The sequence below is a fragment of the Lycium ferocissimum genome, chromosome 1 (assembly GCF_029784015.1).
Source record: "Lycium ferocissimum isolate CSIRO_LF1 chromosome 1, AGI_CSIRO_Lferr_CH_V1, whole genome shotgun sequence".
NCBI lineage: Eukaryota > Viridiplantae > Streptophyta > Magnoliopsida > Solanales > Solanaceae > Lycium > Lycium ferocissimum.
The window spans coordinates 9,495,668-9,517,072 of record NC_081342.1 but is presented as its reverse complement, the minus strand read 5'-3'; the positions used below and the strand labels follow the sequence as shown (position 1 = coordinate 9,517,072).

The 21,405-nt window shown below is 34.6% G+C and overlaps 1 protein-coding gene and 1 pseudogene across 1 annotated transcript; both read left to right on the top strand.

Moving 5' to 3' along the window:
- The first annotated feature begins 1,244 nt into the window (after window positions 1–1,244).
- On the top strand, window positions 1,245–5,583 carry LOC132046848 (perakine reductase-like). The gene is made up of 7 exons (XM_059437651.1): window positions 1,245–1,407; window positions 3,041–3,211; window positions 3,330–3,533; window positions 3,627–3,799; window positions 3,959–4,055; window positions 4,841–4,994; window positions 5,252–5,583. The coding sequence occupies exons 1-7, from the start codon at window positions 1,348–1,350 to the stop codon at window positions 5,425–5,427; spliced, it is 1,035 nt and encodes a 344-aa protein (XP_059293634.1). The 5' UTR covers window positions 1,245–1,347; the 3' UTR covers window positions 5,428–5,583.
- A 1,797-nt stretch (window positions 5,584–7,380) lies between these two features.
- LOC132046858 (perakine reductase-like) lies at window positions 7,381–11,519 on the top strand (annotated as a pseudogene).
- The last annotated feature ends 9,886 nt before the right edge of the window (window positions 11,520–21,405 follow it).

Genomic DNA, 21,405 nt, shown 5'->3' with positions numbered 1-21,405 from the left:
CTCTTGAAATTAGGATAGTGTCTTGATCTCATATTGCATTTTTGTCATGTAAGCAAAAAATAGGTTCTTTTTTTTAAGGAGAGCAAAGATCCCCTTTATTTATTACATCCTTTTCTTATCAAAAAGGAAGAAACTGTACTTTGGATTTTATTTCTTCAGCCATGACTTATTGAAGAGATTCTGTCTAGTGATAGGTATCCCTTACACTTATTTCAATGGAAAATTTATTCAAGTATGTTAAAAGAATATTACTATTAGTGCAACAACAATTAGCAAGCCCGAACCTTAAGTTAGTTGGAATCGATTATATCGATTCTTACTAACTATTTCATTTCTATTTAACCCGTCTTATTTCAAGATTCAATAAATTAGGTTCTCTAGCCAAAAAAATTATCCACATTCTCTATTGACCAAAAAAGGCATGCTTTAAGCCAACTCTTTTTTATGGAAACAAAAAGTATAAAATTAGATGATATGGTTTGACATAGTGGTAAAGTTGTTGATTTTTTGTGAATGTTTTACTTCTGGCCGATAGACCCCCTATTCTAATCCATCAAGAAAATGCTATAGGTATTTTCCAATGCCACTATCCTCTTTGTCATCGATGACTCCAATTGTGCCTTGTCGTTAAAAGAGGCACGAACAACCTTAAATATTATTTCACGTCTCACATGTTTTTTTTCGAGTTTTGGTGTTTCAAATCCAGTTGAATGATTGCTATTTCGGGACTCATAGTAAAAGTGTTTGGAGACTCTTTTCAAAGACTTGAGGGTGTATTTTTGGAAAATATATTTTCTTGCTTTATGTCGCAAAAGACACACACCAATAGCTTTAAACAATGTAGTTTGAATTATGAAAAAAATCTTAGCGAGAATGACTTTCTCTGAATGAGTCATGTATAAGTAGCTGAATAATGCGGATATAGTCGAGAACTGATGAGAATCTAGGAATGAGAAATAAAAAAAGTAAAAAAAACAATGTAGTTTGAATTTTTTTTTGATAAAAACTTAAATAAAAAGGTTCTGGAAAAAAATCCATGATCTCAAGAAAATATTCCACGTATAAACACAAACAATTGAATTGGGCAAAGAAAATCTTGTGAAGTGAGAATAACTAATTGAACAGTAGTCCAAAATATGAAGATGCCTGTGCCACATCGCAATCAATCACCAATTCACCAGCACGAAAACGACTCCTCAACTATAGTAGAAATCATGTCCCACTTAACTCTTAAGATAATCATGTCCAATTATGTGCATTTGGGTAGCTTTTTCAAGCTTTCTTTTTTATTATTAAGTACATATTTCTTAAGCATTTGGTGCTGGATTTTAGCAGACTGCACAAGAAATGGAAAACAACCCACACATCCAAATTCCAAGGGTCAAATTGGGTACCCAAGGCCTTGAGGTAATTACAAGTATTCTAGCTTTGGTTTCAATTTCCATTTTGGTTTTGAGTTTATAGTATTTTTGTAATTTATCCGAAGAGAAAGAAAAAAATAAAAAAAGGTTTTGTGACAAACCAAATCAGTTTTTTATGAATTTGTTTGGTTCAGTATCCATGTACCTTTCTTGGTTGCTGCCTGAAGTTCAATTAACTTAATTATGGTATATTTTTCATCTGACCGATTCTCCAGTCTACTTGTTTTGAAGTTAAAGAGTCTTGAAATTGTAGTGGTAATCTATTTGTTTTCATTTCTTTAGGGTAGTAGATATTTAGGACTTTTACCCCCTGTTTGGATGGTTGTTTCCGTGGTTCATATGAAACCATGTTTGTATTCATATATCTTAAAATTCTGTGGTATGTTATTGTAAACCCGTTGTAATTCTGCGGTTATATAATCATGAAAAGTTCAATTTTTATAACCACGGATTTGGTGGTTTTTGCGTGGTTACGTATTTCATTTCTCCATATAACTCCACCCCCACCCTACCACTCACCCCTACCCCCACACCCACACCCACCCCCAACCCAACTAGCCCACCCCTCTGCTACCCACCCTACCACCCTCCACCCCCACCCACTACCCCTCACCACCACCCAACCCCACTCCACAACCACTCACCCCCACCCTCCACCGCCCACCTAATGACCCCCCCCCCCCCCCCCCCCACCCACCACATACTTGTTTTTTAAAGTTCCTAGTTTATCCTTTACCTGAGTTTCATTGATATGTATAAACTAATTTCTAATTATTAAGAGTTAAGGGTATTTTCGTAAACTTACAAGTTATTATACAGTACGATACAGTCAAACCAAACAGTACAAATGTTATTAAACCTCAACAAACGATACAGTCTATCCAAACATTGTGTTCATTAATACAGTACAATACAATACAACACCATACTGTACCATACCATACCATACTGTACATTAATGAACCGGGAAACAACCATCCAATTGAAAGGAGGAAAGAAGATTATGCTACCAAGATTGTATCTAAACTTGATTATACCATCAACATGAGCTTATCTTTAGTTTTAGTAAAGATGAATTCACAGAGGCAATGTTCATTGTTGGTTTCATCTAATTAACAATGATGAGTCCCTTCAGTAAGGCCTAAGGGTATAGTTATTTTGTGTATGTCTAATTATCTCACTATTATTTTTCTTCATTATCCCTTATTTATTTTTTTAGACAAATTTTATGCATTATAATCATCTTCCACAAAAAGTTACAGTTTTGATCATTGAGTTGAGGGAGTTTTACAGCAAACAAATCCCTAGTACCCTTTGAGATGAGGTAAATGCATAGCCTAATTGGCCTAAGATTCCTATACAAAAGTGGAGGACCAATTACACACTTCCAGTGGCATTCAAGGAGGGTCATGCTTGATGTTGTTCCTTTTCTTCAATTCACTTAACTGAGAGAATAAAACCCATTGATCAGATCGTGAACTCCTTCAGAGACCCTTAGTTCTACTTTTGAAAAGAAAGGCTTTTGGTTCCCGAGATATGCGACCTCTGATGAAATTAAATGCTAAAAGAAAAGGCAAAGTTTCATTTCTATTTTAAATCATCAGTTAATCTTTTGCCAGGTCTCAAAACTAGGCTTTGGTTGTGGAGGACTTTCTGGCATATTAAATGCTCCTCTGTCACATGAAGCTGGGTGCATAATCTTAAAGGAAGCATTCGACAAAGGCATCACCTTCTTTGACACAGCAAATATATATGGGCATGAGGGTCACAATGAGATAATGGTGGGAAAGGTATGTTTAATTGATGAGAAAACTCGGCGAAGAAAGCTGCACTGAGACCTGTACTTTTCTTCAACTACCACATAAGTAGTGATTTTGTATTCATAAATGGTCATTTTGGGATAACCAGGTACTGAAGCAGCTTCCTCGTGAGCAAGTCCAACTGGCGACCAAATTTGGGTGTATATTTTCCGAGGACTTCCAGTGTCAAGTCAAAGGGACTCCAGAATATGTGCGGCAGTGCTGTGAAGAAAGTCTCAAGCGGCTTGATGTGGATTACATTGATTTATATTATCAGCACCGGACAGACACATCTGTGCCGATAGAGGAAACTGTAAGTATCCAATTTTGTCCATGTTCTTGCCTGTGGTGATTAATATGTTGTAGACAAACTTGATTTTCTTGAATCAACTGCATGCGAAAAAAGATGGGGGAACTCAAGAAGCTAGTGGAGGAGGGAAAGATTAGGTACATTGGCTTATCTGAAGCTAATGTGGACACAATTAAGAGGGCGCATGCTGTTCATCCCATCACTGCTGTACAGATGGAGTATTCTCTTTGGACTCGTGAGATAGAAGAGGATGTAATTCCGGTTTGTAGGTATGTTCAAATTTGATGACTTTTCTTATACAAATATTAAGATCATTTTGATGACTAATATAGTTGCATATGAAACCACGATATGTTTTCCCGGATGACATTATTATCCTAGAGTCTGTGACCTGGTTACTCATTAAGATATCTGCCTCCTTAATACAGAGAATTGGGTATTGGGATTGTCGCATATAGCCCCCTTGGCCACGGGTTCTTTGGTGGGAAGGCAATCACAGAAAGCTTGCCTGCAGAAAGTCTGATGGTAAGTAATTGAAGTAGTTGCTGGTATATGTAAGGTATAGCACAGTTCCTCTCGGATTTATTCCCATGAACGAAGAAATCATCATTCTAGCTAACATAGTCCAAAATGACTTAGTTCTCTGTACAATTCTGGGAAATGAAGAATCAATTACTCCTCAATCTCAAACTAGTTGGATCAGCTATATAAATCTTCTGTACTCATTCTTCTTTATTCAGACTTATTTCATTTCAATAGTAAATAATTTGTTTCTTGAGACAAAGTATGGGTCCTCTTTGATTCTACTTCGTTCTCTTATCACCGTCGATGATAAGGAGGTATCTCAAGAGACCTTCTCTCGTTTTTGCACCCTCAGTCAAACGTGATTATTTCTAATTTTATTTTATTTTTGTATGACTCAGATTTATCTTAACGTCTGCATTTGAACGACATATACTGCCATATTGAACCTTAAAAGCTTAGCATTTACTCTCATATAGCATTGTTGGTCTCGTAACCATTTTAAATAACCTTTTTCTCATATAGCATAGTACTTCCGTAGAGCTCCTCCATGCTGACATCTATTGTAGTTTTGTATGTTAAACTTAATATTCATCTATCATGTCATTCTCTGGGAAGATTAAGTCTAGGTATCTAAATTGTTTGTGTGTAGACACTAAAATCTCGCCTAATCTCACTTCACTTTCTTTGTGCGTAAAATTTATGTTATGTACAACGGGGTTTTGCTAAACATGAATCGAAATGCTGGGAATTCGGTTAAGAAAATCTCAATCTCTCTGTTTTGTTAGGGTTCTCATCCAAGGTTTAAGGGAGAGAATTTGGAGAAGAACAAAGTTCTTTACGCAAGATTTGCTAACTTAGCAGCAAAGCATAGTTGTACACCTCCTCAACTAGCTTTAGCATGGCTTCTGCATCAAGGAGATGACGTGGTTCCAATACCTGGTATGATATATACCTTCTTCATTCACAAAAGTCCATGCAAATCAAATTACATTTCCTATCCGTTAATGAATTCCTTTACTGTTGATGGTGTTTGCTTGTTAACTGCCATATGTTCATATTATGATAAATCATTTAATTGGAGAAAAGGTTAAAGAATTGGTTTTTGGTTATCCTCCTGATCCATTAGGTCTACTGACCTACTCTTTTGACCTTTCATATAAGTTTGGATTCTAAGCATAATTCTATTATATTTGCAGGAACAACTAAGATTAAGAACCTAAATGCCAATATTCAATCCCTAGCAGTGAAGCTCACACCAGAAGATGTGAAGGAAATCGCGGATGCTATCCCTGTTGGTGAAGTCTGTGGAGAAAGAGAGCATGAAGTGATGTCTAAGTACGAGTACCGGTTAGCTAATACACCATTACAGTAGTAATATCATGTCTGTGATAACTCATGAAGGAACTAATCACTATTTCTGAGCTTCAATAGCTAATTTGTTTTTGAATAAGTGGAGCTCATCTATTATTGTCCATGTATTGTTATCCCTTATTGTTATTGTCCAAACTAAAGCTATCCTTTACCAGTATATAGACATTCCTTAAGTGTGACAATTGACAGGGTGGGCAGTAAAATCTTAACCCGCCCAATGTGAGATTTTCTAATTGGTTTTGCTCGAATGGATTCGGTCTTGTACATCCACGAGTAAGGTAATCAAAAAAGAAAGAAAATGAGTTCTACTTTCTTTTATCACTTGACTTAGGATCGGGGGCAGAGCCACGTTAGCTCCAGGGGGTTCGAACTCCCTCGGCAAAAAATTACAGTGTTTTTTCAAAGTTAAAATTATTTTATTATGTATATATAGTAGATGTTGAACCCCCGACTTCTTCGTATTTACCTTTTAGAATTTTTAACCCCAGATGAAAATCCTTGTTCCAAAACTCTTGGTGAGTCATGTGAGATGATACGTGACAACTTATCTACTCATGCCAAATCACAAGAGAGCCGGGCAAGATTATGAAAAGGGCCCTTCTAATTCAAATCGAACTGTGCTGTTGATTAGCTTCACCTAATTTATTGTTCGCATTTATATTCAATTCAATGTAGCAATTTGTCATTTCCGTCCACTTTAATAACAACTCAATTCAAAAAAAGAACAAGAAAATTTGATATGTAATCCACAATGCTTGAAAATTTTGAACTGCATTACCACTAACTTCTCTCGTTGTGGGGTCAGAACTTTAATAGCTGAACAGTAAAATCTAACTTTTTGGCTTTATTTTTTTTTAAAGTACTCTTTTTGTTCAAAATACTTGTCCTGGTTCGATTCTCAGGGTTAATTTGCTTAATTTTTGAATTTAAATTGGATCAAATTAATTTAATATTTTAAATAATTTTTTTAGATTTTTGAAAATTATACAACACTTACAATCTTATATCAATTTGGTGAAGAAATATATTTTAAAATGAAAAGTAACAAGTATTTTGGGACAAAATGAGTAGTAAAGATTCTGAATAGATTTGACTTTGAAATTTAAGCTAGCTTGTCCATGAGCGGGCCCTTGTCATGAAATGCGACGATCCTTTTTGGCCTGAAACGTCTTGAAAACTTTTGATGCTTTTTGCAGGCCAAATATTTAAACAAATTTTGTTTTTTTCACAAAAAAAGACATATTGCTGTATTTGAATACTCTTTAATTGTAAAATTTTCATTTTATTTTTAGTAACATACTCTTATTGTTACAAAAATTACTAGCATGTTATAGTTTGAACCTTGGTACATTACCAAAAATCTTTCTTTATTATTCAAAATTCATTCTCAATCAATCAAGACATAAAAAAATGGAGCACGTGACTCAAAAATTAAACCCAGTGCATCGTAGACGTCACCTCTTCTGAACCCATGAATGAAACGTTTATAAACCCCATAAGCAAATAGCTTGCGCTCTCTTTCTCATGCCCATTAATAAGCATAAGAGAATAACTTTCGATGAGAACATATAATTTTTTTTATACCATCAATATGAGTTACAAGAAAGAAATATAAATCTTCTAACAAATCTGATATGATAACTTAAAATAATCATCTATTACTGCCACATATATTGTTATGATGGTATAAATAGTCGTGACATTGTCCGTGTAGGTAACTTAAATTCAAATGCAGTCATGCAGAACGTATTCACCTGTCACATTACCTACTTCTCTAGTAATGGCAGTGTCATCCTTTTCCTAAAAGTAGCTCGAAAATTATATTGTAGTATTAAATAGGTCAAATATACACATATACTATTCTGAATCTTATTTATTTGTTCATGCATTTATTTTCCTAGATTTTCTAACTAAAAGTTATGGCTAGTAGCTTATGTCCATCCGCTATATATGCTAGTATAGCTTCTTCTCATCAATCATTTGGTGTTTGAATTTTGCAGTCTGTGAAGATAATGGAGCACAACTCCCAAACACGAATTCCAAGAGTCAAATTAGGTACACAAGGGCTTGAGGTAATACAAATCTTTTAGCTGTGATTTCGATTTTTGCTTGGGGTTTTAAGTTTTTGTATTCTGGTAATTTATTCACAATTACTGATCCCAACTGGAAAAGAGATTTTTTTTTTGCCATTTTAGCTTTCTGGATACAATCTAAACAGCTTCTTTGAATACATATCTTATTTAATTATCTCCACCCTTTTCCCGAAGTTATAGTCTTGAAATTTTAGATTGGTAAATATTTTTGTGGGAAAAAAAAAAAAGAAAAAAGAAATTTCAATGGTAACTAGTAGTATATGTTTTCTCTTGTCAATGGTATAAGAATTTGAGGATTTTTATTTGGAAGATTATGCTACCAAGACTGTAGCTAACAGTGAATGTACATCAATATGGATTTAATCTTTAATTCTGTGCTTCCTCTAGATGATTGTGTTGGCCCCAATCTCAGCTTCCCATACGATGAATTCGGCGTTATCAACTAATACCTTGTTTGACTTACCGAGATCAGTGTTGGCCTTTGGATTAGATGTGATGGTTTTACTGAATCAGTGTCCAGTGTTGCTGATCCTTGCCTGTTCTTTTCTTTAAAGATGATGAATCAAGAGTCGCTTGAGTGTTTCGTGGTCAGTCATAACAGTGTTGTCAAAAGCTAGCTCGAGTTGAGGTTAAGCCCTGGCTAGGTGCAGCTATGTATGGTGAAGGGGGTTCAATTGAATTCCCTTTGCCAGAAAATTGTGCGTATATAGGTAAAATAAATTATGTATGTGTAAAACTTGTTGAACCCCCTTTATATATATTTTAAAAAAACTTAGCGTACTGTTTTTTCATCCACAAGTTAGACTTTCTGGCTTCACCAGGGGATGCAGCGCAGGTGGTGCTTTAGGGCAGGCACCAAGGTGCTAATGCGTGCACTTCAACAACACGCACGGGCTCTGCCTTGAAGAGGGCATTGTTAAGCTGTAAATATAGCTGGTAGAGCGATATATTAATTGTTAAAAAAACATAATGGATGCATATGTTAATGGAGTGACACAGCTTATAGTTACACTCTGTCCGCTTTTCATCTTCCTCGATTACAATTCACTGAACTGAGAGATTGTGCATTTTGACTCGTGGAAGAAAGGGGTTATTCAATCTAGAAAATTCTGAAATTCTTGCTAAATGAAAAGCCAACAGATTAATTCTATGCTATAGCAGAAGCTTTAACAATTACATAAATCTTTTCTTGTTCCCAGGTCTCAAAGCTAGGCTTTGGTTGTTTAGGACTTTCAGGAATATTAAATACTCCTCTGTCACATGAAGCCGGATGCTCAATCTTAAAGGAAGCATTCAATAAAGGCATCACCTTCTTTGACACATCTGATTTATATGGGCATGACGGTCACAATGAAATAATGGTTGGAAAGGTGTGTTCAGTTGATGAGGAAAGAAGGATGATTTTTTTTTTTTTAGAAGATTTTGACCATTAAATCACTCGGTGTTGCTGATACATGTATTTATTTTTTAGATGATCCCATTTTGGAACTTCTTTTTTTCTATTCTTAAATGGTCATTTTGCTATAACCAGGCACTGAAGCAGCTTCCTCGTGAGCAAGTCCAACTGGCGACTAAATTTGGGCTGATAATTTCTGAGGACTTTCAGTGTCATGTCAAAGGCACTTCAGAATATGTACGGCAATGCTGTGAAGAAAGTCTTAAGCGGCTTGATGTAGACTACATCGATCTATATTATCCACACCGAATAGACACAACTGTGCCTAAAGAGGAAACTGTAAGTATCCAATCTTTATCCATTCTTCTTCCCTATTGTGATATACGTGTTATCAAGAGAAACTTGATTTATGAGTCAACTTCATGAGGGAAGATGGAGGAACTGAAGAAATTAGTCGAGGAGGGAAAGATTAGGTACATTGGCTTATCTGAAGCCAGTGTGGACACAATTTAGAGGGCACATGCAGTTCATCCTATCACCACTGTACAAATGGAGTATTCTCTTTGGACCCGTGAGATAGAAGAGGATGTAATTCCGCTTTGTCGGTAGGTTCGAATTTGATATATTGATGATCATCATTTTTGCATAATATGAAACCATAACATTTTTTCTAATTTTCTCTATATTTCCTCGGTAGTTGATTTCTTTAATGATCAAGATTTGATAGGTAGCAGAACAGAACTCCTTAATCTTTCTTAATTGCCTCCATTATACAGGGAACTTGGCATTGGGATTGTTGCGTATAGCCCCTTGGCCATGGATTCTTTGGTGGGAAGGCAGTCACAGAAAGCTTGCCTATGGAAGTATGATGGTAAGTAATTGCTAGAAAAGGCATTTGAAGATCATGGTTGGTACTGGTATCAATGAGCTAGTTAGTATATGTCATATATATCGTGGTTCCTATCAGTTTTACTTCCCTTAAATAATGTATTCCTCATTCACCTTCTTTTGAAAGAGCTGACATAGGAAATGGCACAGCCAGCCACTTTTATGTCGCTTGTGTAATCTAGCAACTTAGTGTAAAATTGGGATATATGGTTCTTAAGGTGCTTGAAAATGAGACATTGGTAAAAGTCTTTCGTTATATGTTGTTAGGGGGTTTGGTAAAGATGAAATAAAAGACGTGGAGTTAGACATGGGCGGAGCTAGAGCATAGCTTACGGTTTGATCCAAATCTTGTACTTTGTTTTAAGAAATTCATTGAATATGTACGAATTATTGAATTAAAACCCAATAGCTTAAAAGAACTAGAAATCTGAACCCATGGACTTCAAATCTTGGCTCCACCACTCAGTTAGGTTTGTTATTTCAATCTTCTTCTTTTTTTACTTCAGGGTGCGCATCCAAGGTTTAATGAACAGAATTTGGAGAAGAACAAAGTTCTGTACTCACGATTCGCTAACTTAGCAGCAAAGCGTGGCTGCACACCTCCTCAACTAGCTTTAGCGTGGCTTATGCATCAGGGAGACGACGTAGTTCCAATACCTGGTATGATACCTTCTTCACTACAATTGTTTCTACGGATCAAGTTACATTTTCTATCAGTTCAACTAATTCCTCTACTCTGGAAGTCTAGTTAGATTATTTTTGCTAACTGCAATACTTTAGTGTGCTTAAGAGTACACGTATTCAAGAGTACGCGTATTCAAGACTTGTTGTCTTCCCCTTCCATTTGGTGAAATAATCTAGTGGTGTCTTTAACCTTTTATAAATGAGTTGGAATCTAATGCAGATACTCTATTTTGCTGTTTGCAGGGACAACAAAGATCAAGAACCTCAATGACAACATCCAGTCTGTAGGGGTGAAACTAACACCAGAGGATTTGAAGGAAATTACTGACTCTATTCCTATTAGTAAAGTCTTTGGAGAAAGAGACCATGAAGTGGTTTCAAAGTATGATTATCGGTTCGCTAATACACCATTAAAGCAGTAACATCACGCCCGTGATTACTGGTGTAAAAGAACTAAATCAACTATTCTGTGCTTCAGTAAGTGAACTTAACCTTTATTTGTACCCCGTGTCAGAGGCGGACTTCCCGGGTACATCATTTGGTGCTTACTTTTTTTTTTTTTTTTTTGGGTTAGAGGTACAATATCCAGTGCAAAAAAGGATGATTAACAAAATAATCTTACGAAAAGCACTAATTGGATTTGATCTCGGGTCGATGCTGTGGAAAGCCACAGCTTCAGCCAGTGCACCAACTACACTTGTTGTTTTTAAGACTGCACAGTTAAATAGACATAACTTTTTCAGTTATACACACATATATATACAAAAAGTTTTCCGAAGTTAACGAGTGCATGTGCCCCCTCCCCGCCACATGGGTCTGCCTCTGCCCCTGCCCCTTTTTCCAGTTAAGCTTCCTCAAGAGAAGTACTCCTATGCTCTAAGGGCTAAGGCCAGGGACATTCTCTTTGTATCATTTAATAATTGTTGTTGTAGCAGTTGTAGTAGTACACAATTGCATATCTCTCTCCTTTCTTCCTCTTTTTTTTTTCCACCTAGTTTATGCAATGACGTCCTAATATGTCAACCGTCTCACTTGCAGAAGCCACTTTTTGAGTTGGAAATCAGCAACAAAAAAAGAAAGGAGGCTTTTGCTTTCATTTGCATGTGTTAAGTGATATATATTCTCATTTTAATTTGTGATTCTTAAAGTTAAGTTTCTCGACTCTCTGTAAAAACTCTTATGCAAGTACATACATATCTACTTTTAGGTAGTCCGGTGCACCCAAAAATATTTAAAAGGAGAAAAAGTGTTGAGTGACGCTATGGGATAATAATAATAATATAAAAAAAAAAAAATCGGAACTTCAAAGAAAAGAAGAGATAAGGGTCAAAAACATACCTCAACTATCATTTTTATTTTAGTTTCATACCTAAACTATCAGAGGGTTGACAAAACTACCTAAACTATCACTATCTAATTTGCAAAATATACCTCAAATTATTCTTGAATGGCATGTGATATATATCTCAACTTATTCTTGAATGGCATTGGATCTACGCTCTTCATTTTATATAAAAATGTTGTCAGAGTGTTGTCCACGTGGATAAATAATGTCACAATGGCACCTGCATGGGAATTTAAAAAAAAGTATTTGTTTTAAAAAATGGAAAAGTACTGATTATTTAGTTTTCACATTTTTTTAAAAAAAAAATCAACTTTTCCATTTTTTAAATCATTTTTTTCTGATTTTCTATAATTTTTGATATTTTTTTACAATTTTTTTTTTATAAAATGCTATTTTAAAAAAAAAAATATAATACGCTTTTTTTTTAATAAAAAAATATTATTTTTTAATTTCCATGTAGGTGCTATCGTAGCATTACTTATGCCATGTGGATAATTTTTTTGAGAAAATTTCAGCTTTACTTGCCTTTTGGAGAGTGAGTTCACACATTTAGTTTAGGTGTGTTTTGCAAACTAGATAGTGATAGTTTAAGTAGTTTTCTCAACCTTATGATAGTTTAGGTAGTTTTCTCAACCTTATGATAGTTTAGGTATGAAACTAAAAAAAAAAAAAAAAAAAATGATAGTTAGGATGTGTTTTTGACCCTTATCTCAAGAAAAGAAATGGACTCCTATGCAGATTGAAGATGACCAATTTGCTATAAAAATGTCAGCAAATAATAAGCTGGTTTGACCTATTTGATTATCTTTTTTTCTTTATTGACAAGTGGCCATGTAAAATCTGTTGAGAATATAATCTATATATAATAAAAAGTTAGGTATATACAAGGTAATGTGGCATCTCTCTATGGCCTCCGTTTCTATTTATTTTTTTCTCAATTTTTTGCATTTTTTCCCTTATTTGATGTCCAAAAAAACTGTAAAAAATAATTAATTACACCTTTACGTCATTGATAATTATTACTCAAAAGTTAAATTCACCTCTATGTCATTCATTATTACTACATTATTATCTTTTACACCCATATTATATCTGTATCAAAGCCTTTCGACTCTCCTTATGAGCATTACTCACTTCTTTTTCTATACCATGTTCCCTTTACAATCAAATACTTCAACAATTTAATTAGTGTTATAAAATAATAAAATTAAAATGCAAGAGAACATATATATGAAAGAGACTTGAAGATTGATATGATTTCTTTCACTTCTGTATGTCTTCCATAGGACATGAGTGGTCCTATTTATACGAAAATTAATTTAGTAATAAATTTGGTTTCACCAACTAAAAGATAACTTACATTTGGTGATCACTAACTAAAGGATAACTTACTTTGGTGATCACTACTAAAAAGATAACTTACTTTGGTGATCACCAAAGTACTTGAATGATACATGGACATTCACTATTAAATATTATTACAACACTCCCCCTTGAATGTCCATTAATAGATAATATAATGTGCCTCGTTAAAACCTTACTAGGAAAAATCCTGTGGGAAAAAGTCCTAATGAAGGAAAAAGAGTACACATATCTAGTAATACGCTTTGAGAGCTTCCTCATTAAAAACCTTATCAGGAAAACCCAATGGGACAAAACCTTGGTTGAGGGAAAAAGAGTACAACGCGTATTTTACTCCCCCTGACGAAGACCAAAATTAAGATGTCGGAGTCTTCACATTCCAATCTTGAATAACATCTTCTTAAGAGTTGAAGTTGGCAAAGAATTGGTGAACTAATCTGCTGGATTATCAATATCACCATTCTTCTGGAAATCATGTACTTCAATCTTGTATACAGATGTATCTTATGTCGATGTTGGTAGTGTCTTTGTGATCAGATCTGTCAAATGATCATTTGACGAACTGGTTGATGATCTGCATCTTCATTCCTTAGATAGGTATTGTTACAGTCACGCTAAGTGCATTCTTGACTTACTTTTATAAACTATCTGATGTTATCATTCTATAGTTTGACTGTCATGTATAATAACATGGTTTGACAGTAATCCTTCATGGAAAGAGATAACATATTTGGATCGAACTCTTATATCGATCAGATGAATGCCCTGTATATCCAAAACACTTGACAATATTTGTTAGGATAAACACATTCATGCCATACTTTCATTAGTAGTATGCAATTGATCTTATTTCAATATCTCCATATAGGAGTAAATTATATCATGCTCGTAGTTATAGCAAGATATATAAGAGCATCAATTGCATAAAGATATGGTACTTCAGGACCAATTCAATTTTCTTATTTCAACTTCTTTCAGTAGATAATGTACTGCTTTTGTAAACTCTTCAAGAACTCCAATAATATTCATATGAAAGGTTCTGACTGAACTCCAATAATATTCATATGAAATGTTCTGACTATCATAAAGAGACAAGGGTAAACATAGTATATTTGTACCATTCGTCAATGAATATACATTAAGGCGATTTCAGTACATCAACTTTGATTCATTTAATTAAGGATTATAAACAGGTTTCCCAAGAATTTGTATATGCTTCGGCATTTTGAATTCTTCAGAAATTTTCATATAAATTTTGTCAAGTAAGCCATATAGGCTGTGACAACTTCCATCAGTATAAATTGTGACATCTTCTGATGTCTGGACTACAGGTCCAATGGCTTACCAAGATGCACCATTTCACTTGCTAATTATTTCTACATCAGCACGCTTTAAGAGACGTAGAATTCAGATCCTCACAATCTTATACAATATTGCGCGCCATATCGTATCAAAGATATCGTCGATGAGATATCATCTCGTATCGGTTCGCAATTCGATATAACTTACTGAAATCTCATCACTTCATTATTTTAAGGTACCTGAACCTCTCATAAGGTTTATGAAGTGTTTATGCAATTCGATATAACTTACTAGAAAATTGGTCATCTCCATCTTGTTTCAGGCAATAAATAATGAACCACGACGACAAAATTCTCTTGAAAGATTGCTTAATTTTCAGTAATTATCCTACTTGACGCCCACCTTCTATTCATCTTCTTCTACATTCTTGTGTGTAAGAAAACAAATTCCACATATGAATCTTATTTTCTGAACTACTTCAACAAATAAATATTAAGTGAACAAGAAATATTGGATGCATAGAAGACTATGAGAATCTGATCTTTATTTTCTACGGTGAGGTAGGAGATTTGTTAATGGTAAAATATTAAGCGGAGAAGAAAGAGAAAAAAGAATAAAGAAAACCAAGAAGATGAAGGAGGAAATTAAAAGAATAAAGAAAAACTAAAAATCTGTTTTTTTAGACTCTTCACGCGCTTGTTTGACGTGAAAATCACACCAGTCGCCAAGTCAGCGAAAAGTGTCTAAATGACACAGTTGGGCCATACTTCGGGTGTCTAAATGGTACAAGTCTTAGTTTAGGTGTCTAAGTGAAAAATCTTGACGACCACAAGGAGCAATCGATGGGTTTGGCCTTAAACTTACATGCTTACAGATGCAAGCTCAATTAATTCATGGAAGGGTGAGGGTATTATCAAAGAATACTGAGTTTATGTATACAGTTATTTATGGCTTGCATACTATCTTAGACAGGTAGAGTCAATGGACAGACCTCAAGCAAAATTCAACAGTTTGTCCGGGATCCTTGGATGGTAATGGGGGATCTCAACTCTGTCCTTTATATGGATGATAGATTCAATGGAAATCCGGTGCAACAGAATAAAGCACAAGACTTTGCTGAGATGCTAGTTACTACAGGGTTGACTGAAATTAGGAGTGTGGGAAGAACATATACATGGACAAATAATCATGCGTACAGTAGGATTGAAGAGCAGTGGTTGATGGTCTCTGGATTTCTACTTACCCTCATTTGGAAATTGATGTTTTAGATCCACTCTTTTCTGATCACTCTCCACTTCGTATGATGTTTGAGGAACCTATAAAGCAACCTCCTCGACATTTTAAGTTTTTCAACCACCTGGCTGAGCACCAAAAGTTTCAGGCAGCTATTAGAAGGCCTTAGGATAGAGAGGTAAAGGCCACCTATATGGGAAGTATATGGATGAAACTGCAACAAGTTAAAAAAAAGATAAAGGTGCTAAACACCTCAGATGTTTCACACGTAGACATGAGGGTACAAGCTTTTAGACAACAACTAATAGAAACTCAAGAGCAAATGAGAACAGTTGGTCACTCTGTGACCTATTTGCTCTTGAAAAAGACCTCAAAAAGAACTTGGAGAAGTGGAGCTTAATAGAGGAGAGCATAGCAAGACAAAAGTCAAGAGTGAAGTGGTTAAAATTGGGTGATGATAATACTGCATACTTCCATGCCTCAATTAAGAGTAGATTAGCCCAAAATAAAATCAGATGTCTCACATATGCACAAGGCCAGATATTGAACGCTGAAAAAAAGGTGACTGAGGAGATTACAGGGTTCTACCAAAAGCTACTAGGAACTGCTGCTGAGAGGCTACCAGGAATCAATCCTTCCATTATGCAAACAGGAAGCATACTTAATAGACAACAACAACTAAACTTGATAGCACCTGTGAGGAAATACATACTGCCATGGAGGACATTGATGATAGTAAAGCCCCAGGAGTGGATGAACTGAATGCTTTCTTCTTTAAGAAAACTTGGTTAGTCATTGGAGGTGAGGTAACTGATGCTATATCCCATTTTTTTTAGAACTGCTGAGCTTATAAACCAATTAACTGCACTTCTGTCACCTTAATACCAAAGGTGAAGAATCCTGTTAGTGTTAAGCAGTTCAGACCTATTTCGTGTTGCGCTGTTCTCTACAAAATCATCTCTAAAGTATTGACTAAGAGGCTGCAAAGTGTTATGCAACTACTAGTAGATAATAGTCAAGTTGCTTTCATACCTGGTAGAGTGATCAGTGATAATATCATATTAAGCCATGAGTTGGTGAAAGGATACGGAAGGAAAAATATATCACCTAGGTGCATCCTTAAAGTGGATATGCAAAAGGCTTATGACTTCTTGGAGTGACTTTTTCTTAAACAGATCTTGATAGCTATCAATATGCCAAGAACCTTTGTGAAATGGATTGTGGTTTGTGTTTCTACTGTGTCCTATTCCATAGTCATTAATGGTGGACAACCAACTAACCCATTTCCTGCAAAGAAGGGTCTAAGACAAGGAGACCCTCTCTCCATCTTCCTGTTCTTGTTGGCTATGGAGTACCTCAATAGAATCATGTGCTCTATGAAACAAACTTTAATTTCCACCCCAAGTGCTCCAAGTTACAAATCACTTAGCTGGGATTTGCAGATGACCTCTTACTATTTTGTAGGGGTGACACCAGTTCAGTTCAGTTGCTATTTGAGTGCTTCACATGTTTTTCGAAAGCTTCAGGGATGCAAGCAAACATTGACAAGAGCTCCATCTACTCTGGTGGAGTACCTGAAAATGACCAAAGGGAGATACTGAATATTCTAGGATTTGCAAAGGGGAAACTGCCTATAAGGTACCTAGGTGTACCACTCAGCACCAAAAGAGTGACCATTATCCAATGCAGGATTACATCTTGGACTGCCAGGAATATATCTTATGCTGGTTGGTTAATACTGATAAAGAGTGTGCTTTTTTTTCTGTTCAAATCTTTTGGTCACAAATTCTTATCCTGCCTAAGAAAGTAGTCAAGACTATTGAGTCTACCTACAGAATTTTCCTCTGGACTGGGGGTTCTGAACCTTCAAAAAAAGCACTATTGGCCTGGGAGAGAGTGTGTCAACCTAAAGTGGCTGGAGGATATAATGTAATGGACATTGGCTTATGGAACAAAGTAGCCATTTGCAAACTTTTATAGAGCCTATGTACAAAGAAAGACAAGCTTTGGGTAAGGTGGGTAAATGCTTACTACAGCAAGGGTAGAGATGTTTTAGAGTATATTCCAACACAAGCATCGTGGATGGTGATCAAAATATTCAAAGCTAAGCAGTACCTACTGGAAGCTAGCATTGAATTGGATGTGCTATAGAAGGAATATTTCTCTATTAGCAAAATGTACCGCTTGTTGAGGGGTCACATAATTAAAGTACCTATGGAGGAAGCTCACATGTAACAACTTAGGTGCTCAGAAATGGAGCTTTATGCTAAACCTTGCTATTCAAGATAGACTGTATACTATGGACAAAATGATGAAATGGGGCTTGGTTGATAATCAATTGTGTGGGCTTTGTCAAGAGTAAGATGAGACAATTTCCCACTTGATGTTTGAATGCAAAATATCTGAGGTTGTTTGGAGCAAAATTATCCAGTGGATGAAAATTTCCAAGCAAATACTGAGATGGACATATGAGATAGACTGAAGCAGCAAATATATGAGGGGAAAAAACTCAGGGGCTGAAGTGTATAGAATGACTCTTGCATGCACTGTCTATCACATTTAGCAAGAAAGGAACAACAAAATTTTCCAAGGGAAACAGAGGACTAGCTATCAGTTGACCAAAACTATTATTCAAGAAGTATTCTGCCGAGGGAGCAGGTGGCCAAGGCTATCAAAACACTTAGAAAAGTTGAACTTCTATCCCTAAAGCTCTGGACTGGTTAATGGTTGAAGGATAGATAGATGCTGTAGTAGTTTAGTATGCAGATCAACTTGGGGCTGATGTCCAAGTGATCTTTACCGTTTATGCTTTGTACATTTATCACTTTGGTTAATAAAAATCTTTATTTACCAAAAAAAAAAAAATTAAAATTGAAAATACATTAAAATTATAACACAACGTTCAATAACATAATACATTAAAATTATAACACAATTTTCATTAACATAATAATGTTCAATACATTAAAATTGAAAATACATTAAATAACATAATAATTTAGAAAATTATAACAATAATTTAGTACTCTGGTAGGTCGTAATGCATTAATAGAGCATTTATGGGAGCAACTACTAATCGTGGAAGTTGAATATTTATGTAGAAATTAAAATAAATTTTACCATAATGTAATATTTATTTAATTATATTTTATCAATGATTTCACTATTTGAATTAGCCATTAATATGTATAACGTATAATATTTGCTTACAGTTTATATTATTTAAAAATTTATGGTATGAAATAATTTTATATTAAATGGTTATATAACAAAGGAATATGAATTACATGGGATGAATATGTAAAAAAGAAAAAAAGAAAGGATTTGTTTTATGAAATAGAAAAATAAAATTTAAATAAAAAAATATATAATGTAGAAGAGAGAGAAGAATATAAAAGAAATATTCTTTTTTGGTATAAAAAATAGTGTAATAGTTTGGAGTTAATTTTCATTATTTTGACGTTTACACCATTTTGATGTAAAAAATGGTGTACAAGGTTGGAGATGCCCTAACCAGCGCAAATTATGAAGGATGACTCATTTCTGCTATGTAGTTCTAACCTGACATGTTTTCCTTTACCTGTTAGAAGATGAAGAGAAATAATTAAAAGTAGGGCTAGAATAAAATATCTTTTGACTTCTATGATTTTACTTTTTTAGAATGTAATAACAACTGATTTTTGGTACTAAGATAAGGTGATAGCATCCATGGTAGCTCAGAATTATTGAAGGACGTGGATGAAGATTTAGAAGTTCCAAGAAGACCCATGACAAGTTCTCAAACGAGGAAATTGCAAGACAAGCTTAATGGGCCGCAATCAACAATTCAAAAGTGTCTTGTGATGGAAGAAGAGCTAAACCCAATTCGATTTTTTCCTCAAGTCTTACACTTATTTGGAGGCCCAAATTAAAGTCCAAAGTGAGATGGAATGAGGCCCAAATCAACCCCAAAAGAAGAAGTTTCCAAAGAACCCATAATTAGCCCAAATACTAGTTTCTAGAATAAATATTTAATTGTTGTTTTAATCTATGTTGACTTACATTGGTCCAAGTGTGGGTAGTCTTCTAGGTTGTTTTAATCTATGTTGACTGCCTTGGTCCAAGTGTGAGAAGTCTTCTATGCTTCTAGGGAAGATAATTCCCATTTATTTCTATTTTGACTAGCTCCTTCTTTACAACTATATAAAGGGGTGATTGTCATTCATTGTAAATCAGATTTGGAAGAATATATTATATTGAGAGTTCTTTTGAACCTTTGTGGAATTACTTTGGATTTATCTTTCGACCTAGCTAGTTCATAGTTCAAGGTAGTAAGATAACTTCTTTTTGATATCTTTGGTTTCTTCTTGGTATTCTTAGAAGGCGATTAGTACACATACTAATTGTTGTCTAACGTTACTCGAAGCGGTCAAGATCCGAATTCTAAGTTTGATTCGTTTCTCAAGTAAAGGCGTTTGGTTCATCCAATAACCAATTCGTTGTTACTTGGATCTTTTCAATTTTTAGAACTTACGTTCTTGGAAGTTCTTGGAACTATTTCCCTGAATTTCCCATATCTTTATTTTTCAGATTATTTTCTATTTTTTGCTTCCGCACTTCTTATATTTTAATTATAAATTTGGGATCTCCCTAACCTCGTTGTTATCATAAGGACTAGTTTAAAAATTTTAATTCTCATTTGGTCCAATGATATGTATAAGTCTTTTTATTTCATTAATTACTTTTATCTCAGATATCACATGGTATAAAGTTATTTGGACTACAAGATCAAATCACATTATAGAGCAAGATTGTTTAAGTAATAGTCAACAAATTAAAATTCATTTATCAACATATTTTTTTGCTTCAATTTGAATTAATTTCAATATTCCTTTTGTTTGCTTTAATAGGTGCAATTCTTGTAGCTCGTCAATCAAAAAATTATATTAAAACTTGAAATTCAAATAAAATTTTGTTTTGTCTTATCATATTCATTTTTCTTCAATTAGAAATGGTTCAATGCAAGAAAAATTTGGCTGAATTCTTTTTTACGGAGTTATAACTATGCATTTCAAAACAAAGAATTCTATTACTTTTCCACAGAACAAAAACTCGTCCGACGCCTAATTGTACATCCAAAAGATGAAACTTACGCCTCGCGATACCCCCCCCCCCCCCCCCCCCGCCCCCCTAATAACAACAGATTGCCCGATGCATTTTACTATGCTCCGCTCCCTCTAGAGACTCACCCCAAAACGCCTTTTAACATACTGCCAACATACATGATAAAGTTCAATTTAGGTAGTAGATTGCATTCATATGAATCTTTTTTAAAATTCAAACATCAAGAAGATATAGAATCTTTTTAAATGTTTTCATGGCAGAGAGGTTAAGGTATGTACTAAAAATCAAAGCTGAAAATGAAAGAATGATTCAAATTCAATTCAATATATTAGTAATAAAAATTAATCTTATGTTGCCAATAAATACACGTTCAATTTAGTTATTCCGCCACAAATTATTTATCGCTTTTTTTCTTTTACACGTCTCTTAAAAAATATTAACTAGAAGAGGTATTTGATTAACTTTACCCTTATTTATATCTAAATTTATAATCTCTCTCCATTAAATTTTCGTATCATTTCCATTAATGACAAATTCTACTAAGGGTAAAATGAAAAAAATAATTAATTTTGC